At 43.5% G+C, this 18,625-nt stretch overlaps 1 protein-coding gene across 1 annotated transcript in view; it reads left to right on the forward strand.

Annotated features, from left to right (window-relative positions):
• glra1 (glycine receptor, alpha 1) overlaps window positions 1-18,625 on the forward strand; it is a 45,652-nt gene that overhangs the window by 17,864 nt on the left and 9,163 nt on the right. Inside the window, exons 4-7 of the mRNA XM_019871405.1 lie at window positions 8,728-8,795; window positions 12,020-12,243; window positions 15,293-15,375; window positions 16,427-16,564. Of these exons, the coding sequence (XP_019726964.1) occupies window positions 8,728-8,795; window positions 12,020-12,243; window positions 15,293-15,375; window positions 16,427-16,564 (513 nt within the window). The remainder of the gene's footprint in view (window positions 1-8,727; window positions 8,796-12,019; window positions 12,244-15,292; window positions 15,376-16,426; window positions 16,565-18,625) is intronic.

Raw genomic sequence — 18,625 nt, forward strand, 5'->3', positions numbered from 1 at the left:
CCATTTCAAATTACATTAAAAGTAAATATAATTAAATCAACCCATTTTTGCTTTGCACCAAATTTTTTAATCTTATATTTGTATGGTATTTTCGTGTATTATAGTTCACAAACGCAATAGTATTTTGTCATGCCTGAAGAAAAACATGACATGCAATGAATTCTAATTGGTAATATTTTCTTATCGGCTTAGATAATGCAGTGGAAAGATAGTAAATCTGAAATTATTGAAATGTATCATATTATCTGAAGAAAATTTGTTCACTATTTCTAACAAGGCCGCCACAACTGAGCCTACTCCTAGGCCCCTCATTTGGTTGTTGCAACCTTACTCCAAAATGGAACATAGTGGTACCTTGACATACGAGTGACCCGACTTTTTAGAGATCCGAGCCATCATTCAGGTTTATTTTATTCATTGTTTTGCTTTTGCTTTTCCAGCAAAAAAGTTTAGTGACCACATATTTTTAATTATTCCCTTATATGGACTTAAGAATTCAAGTGTGTGTGTACAGTACTTTATATGCACGTTGTTTTTTAGGCCAAAAATACTTGAATAAAACACCAGCAATATACATATCCCATGAAAAACGGGTTCCCAAAAAATTTGAAAAAAAGTATTTTTTAAGTTGATAAAAAAACTGAAGAGATGAATTTTCAGGTCCACTGTATTTGTGATGAAAAAGCTGTCTCGGGTTTTCTTTTGGATTTATACAGTACAGTGCTGTTTCTGTAAAGAACGTGAAACAAACGAAACAAAAAAAAAAAAACGTTCGATTTTTGGCGGGAGGAATTGAAACAAATGAAACTCATCAGCCAAGATATCACTGCATTTGTACGATACACGACATCGGAAGGTGAAATTGACACAATAGCAAAATTCACTTTTTCGTGTCTGACTGCACTTTTCACATTCGTACCATGAGATGACATCCGGTCATCCGGTCGCAGGCTACAAACAAAAACGTCAACAAGGAAATACGTATTTAAAAAAAATGGAGTAAATGAAACGTGAAATGGAAGTATTGAGGAACGGAGCCTGTCGTTGAAGTCAAGTGAGCCGGATTATCAACCGAGTCGTTGGCTTGGCTTTGCGTTGCTTTGCTTTTCTTTGAGGCTGACGACATGTTTACAGCATCCTGCCCGCGGCAAAAACACGCAGCCTTACCTTCAGATGACATTTCAATATAGACCGTGACTGTGACTCAACCTGGATGCCCGCTCGTGTGCGTCTGTGTGTGCGCCCGCGTGCGCATTCAGCTGCCATGATACATCTTCTTTGCTGTCAAGATGATTCAAAGCATCTAGCTAACAGCACAACATCAACACACTTCATTAAATTGAACACACACACACACACACAGACACACATTTCTGTACACATGCACACACACGCACGCACACGGGAGATAAAATAGCCGTCTGCACAAAACTGAGCGACAGGCGCAGCAGCAACACGTTTCATTGAGTTATGCACGAGTATAGACTCAAACACACGTACATACCTTCAAACGCTCTTATGTAAACACACACACACACACACACACACACATTTAAACGCACGCACACACATGCGCGCGTGCGCACATATTTTGACAGGCACGTTTCAACACATACATATGGTAAAAGACTGAGGTGAGACATTTAGGCGCACATTTTAAAAAAAAAAAACGTATTTCAACACACACGTGCATACAAAGAAGATCGAACGAGGAGTGCAAAACTATCAAGTGTGCAAACAACACGCTCGCTCACTCCATCTTTGTAATCCAGTGGCGGCAGCAAAGCGGGAATCGATGGCCGTCCCTCCGGCGCCTGCGTCACAGGCGGACAACGCGTCTCAAAACGCCGACACGCTCTCAAACTGTTGCAAGCCGTCAAAAGAAAGCGTCGTGACGCCGCTTTAAAACGTCTAAAATGCACATCGGTCTCGCGAGAAGGCCCAAGTGGTCACATGATGACAGGAAGTGAGTTTTGGGTCCAAAACGCTGCCGGGAGATTACCGATTTTCAAATGACTCGCCCAAGTAAAGTCGACACTTCATTAAACTGCAAAAGCCGGCGCGGCCGTTTTCCCTCACTCTGTGCTTTGTTTATTTGCAGCTTAGTGTGTTGACTCACAACTGTACACACACAGACACACACATCTCATACTAATGAAATTTAAGAGGCGAGAGTGTGGAGCTGGCAGGAAGTGGAGCGATAGAATCGGATTGACAGCAACATGAAGGAAAACGTGCGAGACGCCTCAAGCTCGGCCTTCAAATAGGAAGCCAGGAAGACGCGCGCTACTCCAAGTCAACCGCGACAGCAATCAGCAAGTCCGCGTTATTTTTATCACTGTGCTGCTTAGAAATACGAACCGGCACTTGACCAATTTCGGCTCCTGCGAAAATTTTGAGATACCAATGCCCTATGAGATGTTCAAGATGCATCAAGCCTGACCATTTTTTTTTCCACAGCAAGGTTAGTGGAGTTAACGAAACTAACAAAATAATCCAAACCATCCATCCATCCATTTTCGGATCCGCTTATCCTCACAAGGGTCGCGGTTGTGATGGAGCCTATCCCAGCTGTCATCTGGCAGTAGGCGGGGGACACCCTGAAACGGTTGCCAGCCAATCGCAGGGCACACAGAGACGAACAACCATCCGCGCTCACACTCTCACCTAGGGACAATTGAGAGTATTCAATTAGCCTGCCATGCATGTTTTTGGAATGTGGAAGGAAACCGGAGTACCAGGAGAAAACCCACGCAGGCACAGGGAAAACATGCAAACTCCACACAGGTAGGCCGGAGCCGCAATCGAACCCTGCACCTGTGCACTGTGAGGCCGACGCGCTAACCGGTCGAACACCAGGCTGCCCGAATCAACATCGAAATTGACATTTTCATGCAGGAAATTAAAAACCAAAATGCTTTTATAAAATACAAACTAACTGAAACTAAATTTGCTTGATCCTACTTTCGTAAAATGTGTTCAGACTAACCCAGTCAATGTGAACAGTACAATTCAGATTTTTTTTCCCAATGAAACCCTCTTTCGTATATGGATATAAATCAGAAATAACAGCATGGACACTCCAGTTGCGCTCATCTGATGCACACATCATGTAAAGGCAACACATGTCAGTATTGTTCGGCAAAACAGACGCCGCCATAACCAGAGGTAGGCGGAAGTTGCAGCGGCCAAAGTAGTTGACGTGAAATGATTCAGTTAAAAAATATATATATATATATATATATATATTGTCGCATTTGATCCTGCAATGTGAACGTTTACGTCGGATTGAACAAAATAAAATTGTAATTGGCCGCCATACCCGGCAGTCATAAAACGCAGCCAAAGTAATGTGCTCCTGTGAACTGTCAACATAGAAAATTCGTTCCTAACATGACTTGAAACATTAAAAAAAAAGAGACACGGGCAGACATGCGCAACTCCCTTTCTAACCACTTTCCCCTGGTGTGCACTGACTGCATGGCTAACGACGCCTGTCGAAGCTTGAAATTGAAATTGGGCCTGATTTTAAAAAAAAAAAAAAAAAGAGGAGCTGGAAAGCAGCTAAATTGTCAGTGTGTGCTGATCTTAACTCAAATATTTGACCGCTTCGATTCTGTCAGCTTGCGGTTCGAGCCCTCTGGGACACTTGATGTTGTCGGACTGTTATTTGATTACCGAGCTTTCCGGCGGTGATTACATCTGACTGGGGATGAAAACTTGTAGCTTGTGGTGGAGCAAGACGTCGCGGAGATCGACGTGCTCGTCAAAGTTATCTGTAAGTTTAGAAAAATTCTTTGGCCGCCGGGTTTGAGAACGCATCACGATACCAGACGACGCTGACTGGCAGGTAAAAGGTCTGTGGAGTCTTTGGAATGCCATGAGGATTTGTGCGATGCCCACCTGCATTACTTGATGCAAACCGTATTAAGGCACCGCATGGCAAAGTTTCTGGAAAAGTCTCGAGACCAAGTCATGATAAAGCACTTGACTTACTGATCAGATCAACTTTTCGTGTTTGGAGTGTCTCAAGGACCCATGCCTTGCCAAATTGTGTTTTAACGTACACATTACGGAGGCGTCACATCACCAAGCATCTAGAAAATTCTTTGGGATTGAGGATGAATCAAGATATGGCACTAAATTAAGTGAAGGAATAAACTTGCGAGTCTTTGGAGTGCCACAGGGATAACTGCCACACCCACTCGTGTTATTTGATTTTGATTATGAGGGTGTCACATCACTAAGCTTCCAGAAGTCTCGAGGGTAGAGGATGAATCAAGATATGGCACTAAATTAAGTGATGGAATAAACGTGCGAGTCTTTGGAGTGCCACAGGGATAACTGCCACACCCACTCATGTTATTTGATTTGGATTATGAGGGTGTTGTATCACTAAGATTCCAGAAAAGTCTCTTGGGTTGAGGATGAATCAAGATAAGGCACTAAACTAAGTGATGGAATAAACTTGCTCGTCTTTGGAGTGCCACAGGGATAAATGCCACACCCACTCGTGTTATTTGATTTGGATTATGAGGGTGTCGCATGATTAAGCTTCCAGAAAAGTCTCTGGGGTTGAGGATGAATCAAGATAAGGCACCAAATTAAGTGATGGAATAAACCTGTTAGTCTTTGGAGTGCCACAGGGATCAATGCCACACCCACTCGTGTTATTTCATTTGGATTATGAGGGTGTCGCATGACTAAGCTTCCAGAAAAGTCTCTGGGGTTGAGGATGAATCAAAAGTAAGGCATTAAATTTAGTGATGGAATAAACTTGCGAGTCTTTGGCGTTCCACAGGGAGAACTGCAACACCCACTTGTGTTATTTGATTTGGATTATGAGGGTGTCGCATCACTAAGCCTCCAGAAAAGTCTCCAGGGTTGAGGATCTGTCACAATATGGTGCTCTCTTTAGTCTTTGGAGCGCCACAAGGATTAGTGCCGCACCTTCCCGTGTTACATGATGTAAGTAGTATGACAACATGACATCATGAAGCGGCCCCAACCGACTGACGATATAAAGTTCTTTATTTAGTCTCCTTTCTCGACTTGACGATAAAATGTTAGCATTTCTGTATGTGTATGCTTGTGCGTGAGCGTGTGTGCGCGCGTACGTGTGGTGCGGTGCGATAAAGTTTGCAGTAATAAAGCAGCTTGAAGTGTTTCGTGTTAGTTGTCACGTAGAGCCAACAACAACAATAAAAAGCGGCACGCAGCGGTTGCATTCCTCACACGTCAGCGTCACAAATGCGACTTCATTAAAAGGCTCACAGGAAGAAAAAGATTGCGTAAAGCTTCTCTGCACTTTTTTTATTGATTGGCTGCAACCTAGAACATCTTTCTTTCTTTCTTGGACTCGGCGACTTGCTGAAATAGTTTCGAGAAGCAGGACAGAAAATATGCCACGCTTTCAATTTTGGATGATGCCTGACGAGGGTTTTTTTTTTTTTTTTTTGCTTCTTATTTTTTCTCAACCTGAGAGCTGTTAGCATGCGCGGTAAATGCGGGTACTAGCTCAATAAAGGTAAACTCTCCTGCACGTCGGTGCCATGAATAATTAATGAAGCTGCAGAATCCTCATTAAGTCACAAATTCAGGGGTTTTTTTTTCTTCCTTGCTTTAACGAGCTCAGCCTAAAGTCTCTGTGTTTGTTTGTTTGCGTCCTCGGAAAGATCCGCAAGCGCTGCGCTCAGGATCATGAGGATGATGGTGTTTTTTGATTGTTCTATGAAATTCAATGGGTTCTATATGGGTAATATAGGTACAGTATCTATGTTCTTTCTGGGTTCTATAGGTTTTCTACCTGTCTTAGTTCTGGAGCACTCCTGGTCGTATCTGGATTCAGCAAAACTTTTATGTTCTGTGGATTTTTAGGTTCTGTCTGGGTCCGATAGGTGCTATCTTCTTTTTATGGCATTCTAGTTTTAAGAGGTCCCTGTCGGTATGTGCTGGTCATCGAGTTGTTGTTATTCTTTAGGTTTACGTTCCCTACTGGAACAACAAAGGCACCAGCTCGCCGGCCTTCAGTCACGCCATCCATGGTCCAATCACAACTGGCCACACTCGCGCCCTCTTGGCTCGCTTACACCATCCTTCCCCCTTTAAATGGACCACCATTGTGCTGCTCACACACACACGCACTCAGAGGGAAAGCGCCTGCGGGGATGCGCACACGCTGACAGGGAGAGTAATTGGCCATCAAAGTAATCCAGACTCCTTCCTTCGGCCCGCCTGTGGAATTAGACACCGACTTGCAGCGTGATATTAAAGCGCCCGACCCAGTGTGTGAGCCTGCCTGCGCCGGCGTGTGTGCGTGTGTGAGTGTGTTTGCCCAAAACCTCCTGTGACCCTGAAGGCAAATAAATCCCATAAATAATAGAAGTCCAACAAACAAGTAAGGCGTGTTTAGAGGTTGGAGTCAACATGGCGGCGCAAGACTTTGTTTGTACAGGCCGATAATGCACTCGCCGATATTTACCGCCATTCACACACACACGCTGTAATCACATTTGAAGTGGACTCATAGTTGATGTTTCTACTTGATATGTCAGAGACTAACAAGGTTGGACTGGTGACCCAGACGCTAAAAAAAAAAGAATCAATAATCATCACCTTTGAAGTACTATTTAGGAGAATTAAATTATTATTTTGTACACCCGTTACATTCCCAGTGGAGACTGATTTTGATTACACACACACACACACACACACACACACACACACACACGCGCACACACACACACACACACACACACACACACATTTTTACACATGCAGAGCAGAGTGATGTTTATGAAGGAGGAAGTTTGACTTTGAAACACATTTATGGACGCCGGTGTCCTCGCCGGTCTCATGACATGGATTTTTCATCTGTGTTAATATTTCAGCAAGATGGCGGCTGACGGCGGTGTCACATGAAGGGCAATAAAACACTTTGACTGGCGTGTGTGTGCGCGTGTGTGTGTGTGTGTGTGTGTGTGTGTGTGTATGTGCGTGCGTGCGTGCGTGTGTGTGCGGCATCATCGTGGACTCAAAGTTGAAGTTTCCACTTGGGATGTAACGGGTTTTCCAGTAAAAACTTCACCATGTTAATATTAAATAGGACCGGATTTTCTGCACTATAAGGCTCTCTGGAGTATAAAGCGCACCTTTGGAGAATGGCCCATTTTAAAAATGTTATCTCATATAGGGCGCACCACATTATAAGCCGTATAGAATAGAAGCTAGAATAGTGGCTGCAATTGCGGTGTGCATCCATTAGATGGAGCTACGCAAAAGGGAATACAATACAATACAGCTTCATTAACTTTAACCGCTGCAGCTGTAACAAAGCGCTTTACAGATCATTTAAAATACTAAAAATGAGAATATTGATCCATATATAAGGCACATCGGATTATAAGGCACGCTGTCGGCTTTTGAGAAAATTGAATGCTTTGAGGTGCGCCTTATAGTGCAGAAAATACGGCAATCGATATGCGATTATCGTTCAGTCCGTTTTTAGCACGTGGAACTTCAGTAGAACATTGTTAGACAAATGAAAGAGGTTAATAAGTTTGATGTGCTGCGTCAGTTATTTGTCCACAACAAACTGGTTGAAGGTGTGCTCACTTCTGCTGTAACGGGTTTCCAGGTAAAACGGTCACACTACATCGTTAGCCTTAAATAGCAGCTCAAATGTGATTCTTGTTAGTACCATTTTTACAAATTGAGAGTTCAGTCGAATGTCGTTAGCCCAACATAACAGAAAAGTCTGACGTGTTACGATCGTACGTCATGTATTTTTCGACAACAAAACTTGACAGTGGACAAATCAAGTGATGGCAATGCTGATATTTTTGAGCCTACATTGAAGACCCGTTGCATATGTCATGTTTTAGGGTGAAATATTAAAATCTCTGTTTATCAATATCATTCCATCAAATGGATGGCTTTTTGAAAGCCTCAACATGTCCCAAAAATGTCCTGGCTGAAAATGTAGGAATTTGGGGGTTTGGAGAAAAAACCCTGCGAAAGTCACTCAGTAGTGCTCCCTGGAAAGAATGAAAAAAAAAAAGAGCTCCGAATACGAGTCTCATTTAAACGAAATGGAGGTTCGGGGGCCGGGGGGACTATGATAAAGAGACACTCGAAAATGTCGCAGGCCCTTTGACCATAATTGAACTGAAAGTCAGCCATTTGGTTTGAAGCAGCCATTTTGTGCAAGTGCCAAGCTCAGTATAACGGTCGAAAGAATAAACGGTACAAAGTAGAACGAAGTAATGGAAGCCACAGCAGAAAAGGGGTCATTCTGACCCGGTTGTGTAACTGTACAAAAACATCTTTGCACTCATGAGCTCTCCCTCGATGTTTTGGTTGCCTTCACGCTTCCAAGAATGGACGTGGACTCCCGAGGACTATTTGTGTCCTGGGCGCTTGGAAAAGTCTGCGTGTTAAGTCGAGAAGCAGCTCATCACCCGCGCTCGTCTGTCTGCGTCTTATTTGAGCCATCTATTGATGTCGATGTTGTTGGCAGGATTTGAACCTGCGTGGGACAAAATTCAGACTGCTATTGTTTTCCCCCGAAATTTTTATTTTTTATTTTTTAATATGTATTTATGAAATTGAAATGATTGTTGATACGCGTGATGATTTTGAGCTCAAATTGGTGATTTTTGAAAAGTTCTCCTGGTTTGATGTGTTTTGTGTGCTCCTCCTCCTCCTCCTCCTCCTCCTCCTCCTCATGTCCTCCTGTCAACGTCACCTGTAACATCTTCATCAACAGCTTTGGCTCCATCGCTGAGACGACCATGGTAAATAATTCCCTCTGTTTGATGAAATGTCACGCAAAAATAAATCCGTCATGTTCTCTGCATGTACAAGCTCAACATTAGCCATGTCAAACTTAATTTTCATCAGGGGCCAAAGTGTAGTTCTTCCTGCCCTCAGGGGGGTTGGGGGAGGGGGGCCTTGCCCCAACGTTGTAATGGTGAAACTACATCACAGTAAACTTATAATTGCTACGCCAAAGGACATGATTTTGCACGGATTGTGGTTTTCAGTTTACAATTCCGTTCACTCCTAACAATAATGTTTTGTTTTTTTTTAATTGAACCCCTGAAATTTAATTCTCATTTATTGTTGTATCATTGAGATGCACCTGCAAATGAAGACAGAAATGTCGAAAGTATAGGATTTGTGTTGAGACCAAAAAAAATAAATAAATAAATCTGTTTATAACGAGGATGCTGTTGCATCTCAAATTTGGTTCAATTCAAAAGTGAGATTCGTATGTAGATTCATTACACACCAAGTAAAGAAGCTCATGGTTTTATTTTATTTATTTACTTTTTTTTTTTTGGTGTGGGGGGGCGGGATTTAGACAACTAATACCCCAGATTTACCGTTTCTTATTTGTTCATATAACCACGTGAATTGGTGTAAAACGTGTTTCACTTTTTAGTTGAGTGACTGAAATAAGGAGCCTTTTCAGAGAGAATCAGAATCACCTTTATTGTCATTGTATTGCATACAAAGAAATTTAGGTGCCACTCCTTAGTGCATTTCGTAAAAAAATAAAATAAAATAAAATAACGGTTTAATAACGGTTTTCTACACCTTATGCGTCTGCAAAAAATAAATCAATAAAAACGACTTTCTGCCAAGAAATGCTCCAAACGGGAGAACACAGAACAATCCACTCCGTGTTAATTTTCACACTGGCGACAAGCTTCAAATTGTCCTCCTACAAGATATTTGTGGAATTCCTAAATTAATTCCACTGCTGCTGCCGTGCGCCTCATTGAATCCGCCGCGCGCATCACCTGGCCGCCCACATTTGCACCCCCGTCCGCGCCCCCCCCCCACCCCCCCACCCCAAGGAGTCAATTGAGCCGGCATCATTACACGGAAATTCCATTAGCGCCGATAAAAGGGAGCAGCGAGCGTGCACGTGTGGCGTGTTGCTCAGGCTGGGATGCCCAATTCATGTCATGTGCGGATCATATCTTTTTCCCACATGTATAGCAAACGTGTGTTCTGTTTTATGACCGCAGTCGAGCTCGTATCCTCGTTGACTAAATGTTAAATGCGTCTTGTTAATCACAAAAGCTACTTCCGTGTTTCACGCATTTACACGCCTGCCCTGGTCGCATCTATGATTGGCGGAAGTTCACGTAAATGACGGTGAGTGATGAACGCTGTTTTTCTTGAAAGGGATGTTAAAATTAAACCAATAGCGTACATACTGGATATTGTTTTACGTAAATAAAATGTTTTTTTTCCAAAAAGAAATAAAAGAACCTACACGATCTCTATGAGTTTGTGATTGGATGTTCGAAGGCGGAACTTCCGGTGCAAAGGCTCTCCGCTAACACAACACGCGACAAAACCAAAACTAGATTAGTTTTCGGGCTCACATACCGAATACACAATGGCAGCCACAGAACGACCTTGAAGTGCACAAGATTGTTTTCTTCTTATAATTGACGTCATTGATAGATTGCCTAAATTATGACATTACAGTCGATCAGCAATTTTGCATTAAATGCAAAATATCGACCGATCTCAATCCAGTCAATCAGATCGGTTTAAAGTCTCGTTGCGGCCGAATGTAAATTAATACATGTACTGTACTTCTGAAATAGCATATTTAATTTCATAACCACCTCTTGTGTATGTGTGTGTGTGCGCGCGCTCGTGTGTGTGCGAGAGAGAGAGAGAGAGAGAAGTGAACAATGACTGGCCACTAATCCGTGCCAGCAGATTAGAAAGAAAAACAACAAAGTACGGAACTAATCGGATTTATCATCTTTTATCCCGGCGCTAAATCCATTAAGAAGATCCCGTGATAACAAGTGCGTGTGTGTGTGTGTGTGTGTGTTTGCGTGCGTGCTTATCTCCCCTTGATTTGAATGCAACTCCACGAAGGCCGCCCGCCACTTGAACAATTCTTATTATCACATTAAAGATTAAGTGTTCATTATTTTCTGTCCCAAACAACTGGAACAGTGAGGGGTGGGGGACACCCCATTCATTCCAGTAACATCTTGCAAAAAGTTACTGGGGGCTACTTTACATGCCTGCAACTGTTTGTTTTGTTTTTTTACCTCTTTTGAGCCTTGTGTTCATCATGCGCTATGATGTCACATCATGTATGACATCAAGGTGAAAGTTGATCGCATTGTACAGTGTGTTGCTTTTATTTTTGATTTTTTTGCCTTTTGTTGCTCCGTTGTCTGCAGCCGCATAAGCATCACAATTGACAATTGAAGGCAGGGTTGTTCAAATCCGGCCCTCAGGGGCCGGTATCCTCCATGTTTGAGATGTTTCCCTCCTCCAAAACGCTTGATTCAAAAGATCAGGACCCGATTTGAATACCCGTCCGTGTTCTAAGGCTTAAAAGAACTTTTTTTTTTTTTTTTTTTTGCTTCTTGAAAAAGGATTTTTGCTAATCACCCAAGCACTTAATTCTGGTGTTTCAGAGTTACATGTCAGTCTTAGGTTAGCTTTGCAATTAGCACGGCTTTCTCATTTTATGTTAATTACTCCATGTCATCTCCTGTGAGTGGGATACAAAATGCAAATTTTGACTCACAAACTGCAGTGTAAATCCGCTTATTTGGAGCCTTGCAATCTGTTCTCAGTTGCCTTAACTGGATGAATCAAGGCTAATTTATTAATTTCGGTAGTATTTTTTTTTCATCCATTTTCAACATCGCTTATCCTGAAGATTGTCGCGGCGAGTGCTGGAGCCTTTAACTGACTTCGGGTGGAAGGCAGACAATCCCTGAACTGGTCGCCAGCCACTCGCAGGGCACATATAAACACAAACAACTATTCACATCCACACCGTCACTGAGTGGGAACCGATCTCACGCTGCCCGCACACAAGTGAAGGTGAGCGTACCGCTACGCCATCAGCGACTTACCAGAGCTTTCGATTTCCTTAATCGCGCCGTTCTTCTTTCATTTGAGTGGAGCGGCGGCGGAGGTGAAGCTTTAGGAGAAGTAACTCACGTGTGTTGTATGTTGACAGGACTACAGAGTGAACATCTTCTTGAGGCAGCAGTGGAACGACCCGCGCCTGGCGTACAGCGAATACCCAGACGATTCTCTGGACTTGGACCCGTCCATGTTGGACTCGATCTGGAAGCCTGACTTGTTCTTTGCCAACGAGAAGGGAGCCAACTTCCACGAGGTCACCACTGATAACAAGCTGCTGCGCATCTCCAAAAACGGAAATGTGCTCTACAGCATACGGTGACTTACATGTTACAGTTTGTGTTATTAGCTACATTATTCATCTGATTTGGGCCCAAGCGGAACATGGCTTGCTTTAGTTGTTGTTTGTATTCCTCGGCATCCTCCAAAATGGCAGCAATTGCGCTCTGTAGAGGTTTTCTGAAAATCAGCCCCTGAATCCAGTTTAACTTTTCAAGATGAAATTTGATAGGTTTATCAATCATGAGTAGACCCACAAAAAAATCTCAAAAAGACGCACCTGAAAAGACACAGAGGAAGTCCACCATCGTTTCAACATTCCGTCTCGTGGGTCATTTCAAAGCATCTTTGCCACTGGAATTACTTTTGAAAATTCACTCCAAATATAAACTTTGGCAGATCCGTCCGTCTATCATAAGTAGACCCCAAAAAAGTTTCATCAAGCCATGCCCCAAAAGACATCGGAAGTCTGCCATTTTGATTTGAAGGGGCCAAAACAAGGGCGCCTTCCAGTGAAACAAAGCCCCAAAGCCAACTTGGTGTCGCAGCATCAAATTTGGTAACCATGTCTATCACAAGTAGACCCACAAAAAACTATCAAGATGTCATGCCTGTGAAAAGACACAGCAAGTCTGCAATTTTCATCTGAAGCAGCCATGTTGTGCATATTTTTGGCCATTCACAGAAATTAAGAAATTCTGCCCCCAAAACCAGTTTGCATGAAGTTGGGTAGGCTTGTCGATCATGAGCAGGTCCACAAAAAAAGTCTGAAGAAGCCATGCCTGAAAAGACAAGGGAAGTCTGCCGTTTTGGTTTGACGTGGACATTTTAGACACTTCCAGAGGGTTCTTCAAAGATGGTCTCCTCCTAGAGTTATTATCTGATTTTTGGGGAAAATTCAGGCCGCAAAGTCAGAACTCAGCAGGAAAGAATTTGGTAGGCTTGTCTATCATGAGTAGGCTCACTATAAAGGTCTGGGAAAGCCACGCCTGAAAAAGACAGCATGTTGGCTTGAAGCCGCCATTTTGGTCTTTAAAGTGTCTTTTAAAAGACAAAACCTTAAAAGATTTTTTTTTGATAGCAACCAAATTTAATTTTGTAGACAAAACAGTTTAAAAATATTAAAGGGTTAAAAAAGCTGAGCTATTCAGACGATTTCACGTCATGGCCCGTTGCAAATGAGTCAGCTTGAATTTTAGTTCCGGAAAAATGAGTCATGTTTTTGTGACTCGCTGGTGTGTTTTATCTTTTGAACTTGCTGGCAGGAAGCGTATGAATGTTAATGAGCTTTGAGGAAAGACTTTTTGGGCACTTTGATGCAGTTTGAGGCCGTACTTGATGACTTCCACTTTACAGCGCGGCAGAGACCTTGACGCCGTTCCTGCGGAACTATATCAATGCGTCAAGAGCGGGACGAGCCGCTTTTCTTTTCATCACGTCCCGCTGACGTCCAATTCAAGGCTGCAGGAGTTATAGCCGACTCGGTCGCACCTCCTCCTCTTCCTGCCGTTCCCTTTTATTGCCTCGCCTCGCCTCGCTGGTAATCTACGGAGCTTCTTAGTATTCCGGCGGCGTGCGGCGTCCATCATGGCGGCCACCGGCAGACGGCGAAGGAGAAGCTACGAAGCTACGAGGGCCCTTCACAGCGGCACAATCGAGCCCCGTTTAGAAGTGGGATTAAACCGCGCTTGGTTTCTTTTCCGTACTCCTTCGCAAAACAAGGAGGGGCCCAAGAGGTGTACTTTGAGGGGCCCTACGACTGAATCATTCCGAATGCGCCCGCTGACTGTTCCAAGTCTGAAAGTCGAATTTGTGAAGGCTTTATAGGGGTGAAAAGAAACTCCTTAATTGAAAGAAAAAAAAAATACTCAACTTTCGGAGTTTGTTCTTTCACGAATGAATATTTACAAGTTAATGGATTTTTTGGGGGGTAAAAGTCGTTTCTAGCATGAGGTTTTACATTTCATCAAAATGGGCAGCAGAATTCGCGACCAGCAGTCAGGCCGTTCATGAAGAACAATCCCAAAATGAAAAGTCACGATGCAGTTATGCCTTAAATACGATACATTAAACGACAAACCAAAAAAGTGAAACAAAAATACGATTTACATTCTCATACTTCAATCATTTAAGATTATATTTAAATTATATTTTAATTTTGTCCTTAATTAAAAGGACATTCTTTCAATTGTCTCATGTCACATCAATACAGGAGGCAAATTTTAATAATCATTTTGGACTTTTATTTTGAAAACAAAATAAATGTACCAATCAATCAAACTGTGAAGATTTGGGGGAATGGGAAAAAGCTGAACAGACTAGAGACCGAATGGTTTGAATCGGACAAAAAAATATAGAAAATGGGAGTGAAATGTGTAAAAATGTGAAAAATATATTTTCATCCAATTGTGACTTTTTGTTCCGACAAAATACGTCTTTCTTCTTATCAAGATTGTAACCTTTTGGGGGGGAGACGTAACTTCATTTTCATAGTATTGCCCAAAAAAAAAAAAAAATTGGCACCTTTTTGATTATTAGTGTTATACATTAGGAGTATGGTGTCATTCGTGGCCGATGTAAAACATGATGCAAGACATCCAAAATGTCCTCCTGCTGCTTCGACCGTTGAGCTTTGAGCAGAAACGGCAGTTTATGATTCTCCCTTTTCATTATCCCGATTTTATTGCCCCCTGCCACGGAAAAACCGCATTACAGGCGGAGCTGCGGCACATCGCCCGCTCGGTCGTGTCGCTCTTCGTGCACTGACGCAAAGCCCGCATTGGAACCTGGAACCTCTCGTGCGGGAGGCAGACGTGCCGACCACGAGGGCGCTGTGCTGCCCCTCATTTACGCCAGACGCAGGAACTCTTTCATTTCAAACGGGGACCAGTTGAGGCAACTGCAGTTTGTTTTGAATTAATTGAACAACAACTCCTGTTGCGACGCAGTCATGATATTTAATCGAGATCAACAGAATCTTCTGAGCAACGCACGTGTGTGTGTGTGTGTGTGTGTGTGTGTGCGTGCGTGCGTGCGTGCGCGCGCGCGCGTGCGTGCGTGCGTGCGTGTGCGTGTGTGTGTGTCTACACATAACACTGGTGCTGGCCTGTCCCATGGATCTGAAGAACTTCCCGATGGATGTGCAAACGTGCATTATGCAGCTGGAAAGCTGTGAGTGTGCACGCACGCACACACACTTGCACACAAACACACACGCGCGCGCACACATTGATAATGTACATCTACATGATGATACAAACGCGCACAAGTAGTACAAGCACACTCGTTTATAGTATCCATGCAGTACACACAAACACACACACACACACACGTTATACAGACACTCGAGAGAATATGCACGCACGCAAGTGTAATACGGTATACAGATACGCCCACATGTTTATTGTACACACACACACACACACACACACACACACACACACACAACTTTATGGTACACAGTTACAGCACAAAGACGCGCACACACACAGTGCAAAGAGACACTTTAATAGCACACAGAGAGTGTTTATAATAGACACACACACACGTGCACATTTCCAATATAAGCATACGCACAGTATACACGCGTGCATTTTACACTGTACGCACATACAAAGTACACACACAAATGTTATACGCTGACACTTGTGCTTTTAATATGCACGTACACGCACATTTTGTGCACACGTAGATGCATTTGTAACGTACTCTTCAGATACACACACACTCACACATTTTTATAGCATATGGGCACACACACAGTGCATAGATGCATTTATAGTGTATGCACACACACACACACACACATTCCTGTACATACATGATGCACACGTTTAAAATATCGGTACACGCGCATAAGGTATGCGCACACACACACGCACGGACAGAGCAAGGCGTGTGCCGTAGATGTGTGTGCGCAAACGTGAGGCGACTGGGAAGCAGGAGCGGCGCAGCGGGCCGGCGGACGCGCCCTCGGCCCGGCGCCAACGTCGCAGAGACGTGACATCACTCAGTAACCATAGCGACCACATCCTTTGTCCCGCTTCCATCCTGCCACCTTTGCTCGTCGCGTCTAAATAACAACAAGAGCAACGTTTGTCAAACTTAATAAGAAAAAGGGGACATATGACCCCATCGACCCAGCTACAAGTCGTAAAATATGATGAATACGTGCAAATGGCGCTCAGCTAACGTGTACGCGTGTGTTTGTGTGGGTGTTCAGTTGGCTACACGATGAACGACCTGATCTTTGAGTGGGACGAGAAAGGTGCCGTGCAGGTGGCGGACGGCCTGACGCTGCCTCAGTTCATCCTCAAGGAGGAAAAAGACCTCAGATACTGCACCAAACACTACAACACTGGTAAGTCAACAAAACGCAATTTGGCACCGCGACCACTACGACACAACAATCTACCTGCCACACAGTAACGACTAGCACCACTGGACAGCAATAAATCTACAACACAATCACTTCCACCACTACTGGGCAACATTCTACCTTCAACAAAGTCATTATGACCACAACTGGGCAATAATCTATTCACAACATAGTCACTACTACCACTACTGTACAACATTCCCCCTTCAACGCAATTACAACGCGATCACTACAAGACAACAATAAACCTACAACACAATCACGTCTTCCACTACCGGACAACAATATATAGTACATTCAACAATTACTTCGACCACTACTGGACAACAGGCCGCCGACAGCGTTGTCACTGCTACCACAACTGGACAACAATCTACTTCACACAGTCTGCACTGTCACTACTGGACAACAATCAACCTTAAATACACTCACGACTATCACAGCTGGACAACAATCGAGCTGCAACGCAGTCACTTTTACCACAAGTGAACAACAACCCATGTACCACACTCTCACTGCTACCACTACTGGACAACAATCTACCTTCAAAACAGTCACCACACCCATTATTGGGAATCAATCTACCTACAAAATCACAACTACTTCTACTAGAAATGGACATTACACAAACCCTTAACAACAATCTAACTACTTACAGTCATTACTTACAGTCATTACTACCTCCACTGGACAACAATCTACATAAAACATGGTGCCGACTGTGACGCGGTCATCCCCCTCTTGTGTTCCTCCACATTCCTCTTTGCTCCTCTTTGATTGTCATGTGCTCCTCGCCAAAGTGGCTTGTTGCTCCTTTTCGCGTTTGTGTCAAGGAGGACACAGTTCTCCATTTCCTTTACTTCTTATCTCCTTCTCTCTCTCTCTCTCTCAATATGCGCACGTGTGTGTGTTTTGCTGGCTGACTCCCGTTGCTCGATAAAACGGTATTGAAGGTGTGCTGTTGTTGTTTTTTTTGGTGTAAGGGGCTGGGATTTATTAGCTGCGGTGTGAATGCGAGAGAAGAGATTCCGCCCGGCAACACAAAGAGTGGGCGACAAAAAGCCTCTTGAAATACTAATTAAGTCGCCGCCTGCTGCATTGCACAACTCGCCTGCCCTGCACACCGCCGCCGCAGGAACAATAACAACCACAACAACGGGAACAATCAGGAGCGATCGCTGGACCTCGCAATGCGTCTTTCGCACCTCGGGCCACAAATTCCTTGTAATATCTTGAGAATATTGTTCTCACTTCTTTACAAGATCTTTACAATATCACAACGTTACCACTCACTGATTTCCTTTGACTCAACAACAATGTCCTTTAACCACAGTCGCAACTACCACTGCTTGACAACTGTCTGCTTGCAAGGCACATCATTACTGCACAGCAATCTACTGTACCTTCAACACAGTCAGAACTTCTTTTACTGTACAACAGTCTACCGTCAGAACAGTCACGACTCGGAAACAATCTACCTTCCGTCTGAGGTAAGAAAGGAAGCAAGGAAGTAAGAAAAAGGCAAAGGTGGGCAGGAAAGAAGTCAGAAAAGAAGGAAAGAACAAAGGAATGCTAGAAGTACCTAAGAATGCAAGAATCAAATCCAATCCTGAGGAAAAGATGGAAAAAAATTCTAGGAAAAAAAAATGCTGTAAATGTTATGACAACGTGTTGGTATTTGTTGTTTTTTTGAATGCCGTGGTCTTGGTTAATTCCAGTGGACTCCTCAGCACAACTTGGAAAAGCTTATTAAGTAGCACACCTTATTCTTGCCCGTATCTATAGTATCCCATATACACTGATGTGTGTGTACATGTGTGGTTGTGTGTGCGTGTGCGCGTGAGTCCCGGTCCACGAGACAGTATTGATTAAAGTTCTCACACACACACGCACACACACACACACACACACACACACACACACACACACACACACACACACACACACACACGCGCACACACACGGATGAATCATTTCAATCTTGTCCTGGGATGGAAAATATGGACGTATCTTAAAAGCTCTCAAGTGTATCGTCCGCATAAA

The sequence above is a fragment of the Hippocampus comes genome, unplaced genomic scaffold (assembly GCF_001891065.2).
Source record: "Hippocampus comes isolate QL1 unplaced genomic scaffold, H_comes_QL1_v1.1 scaffold83, whole genome shotgun sequence".
NCBI lineage: Eukaryota > Metazoa > Chordata > Actinopteri > Syngnathiformes > Syngnathidae > Hippocampus > Hippocampus comes.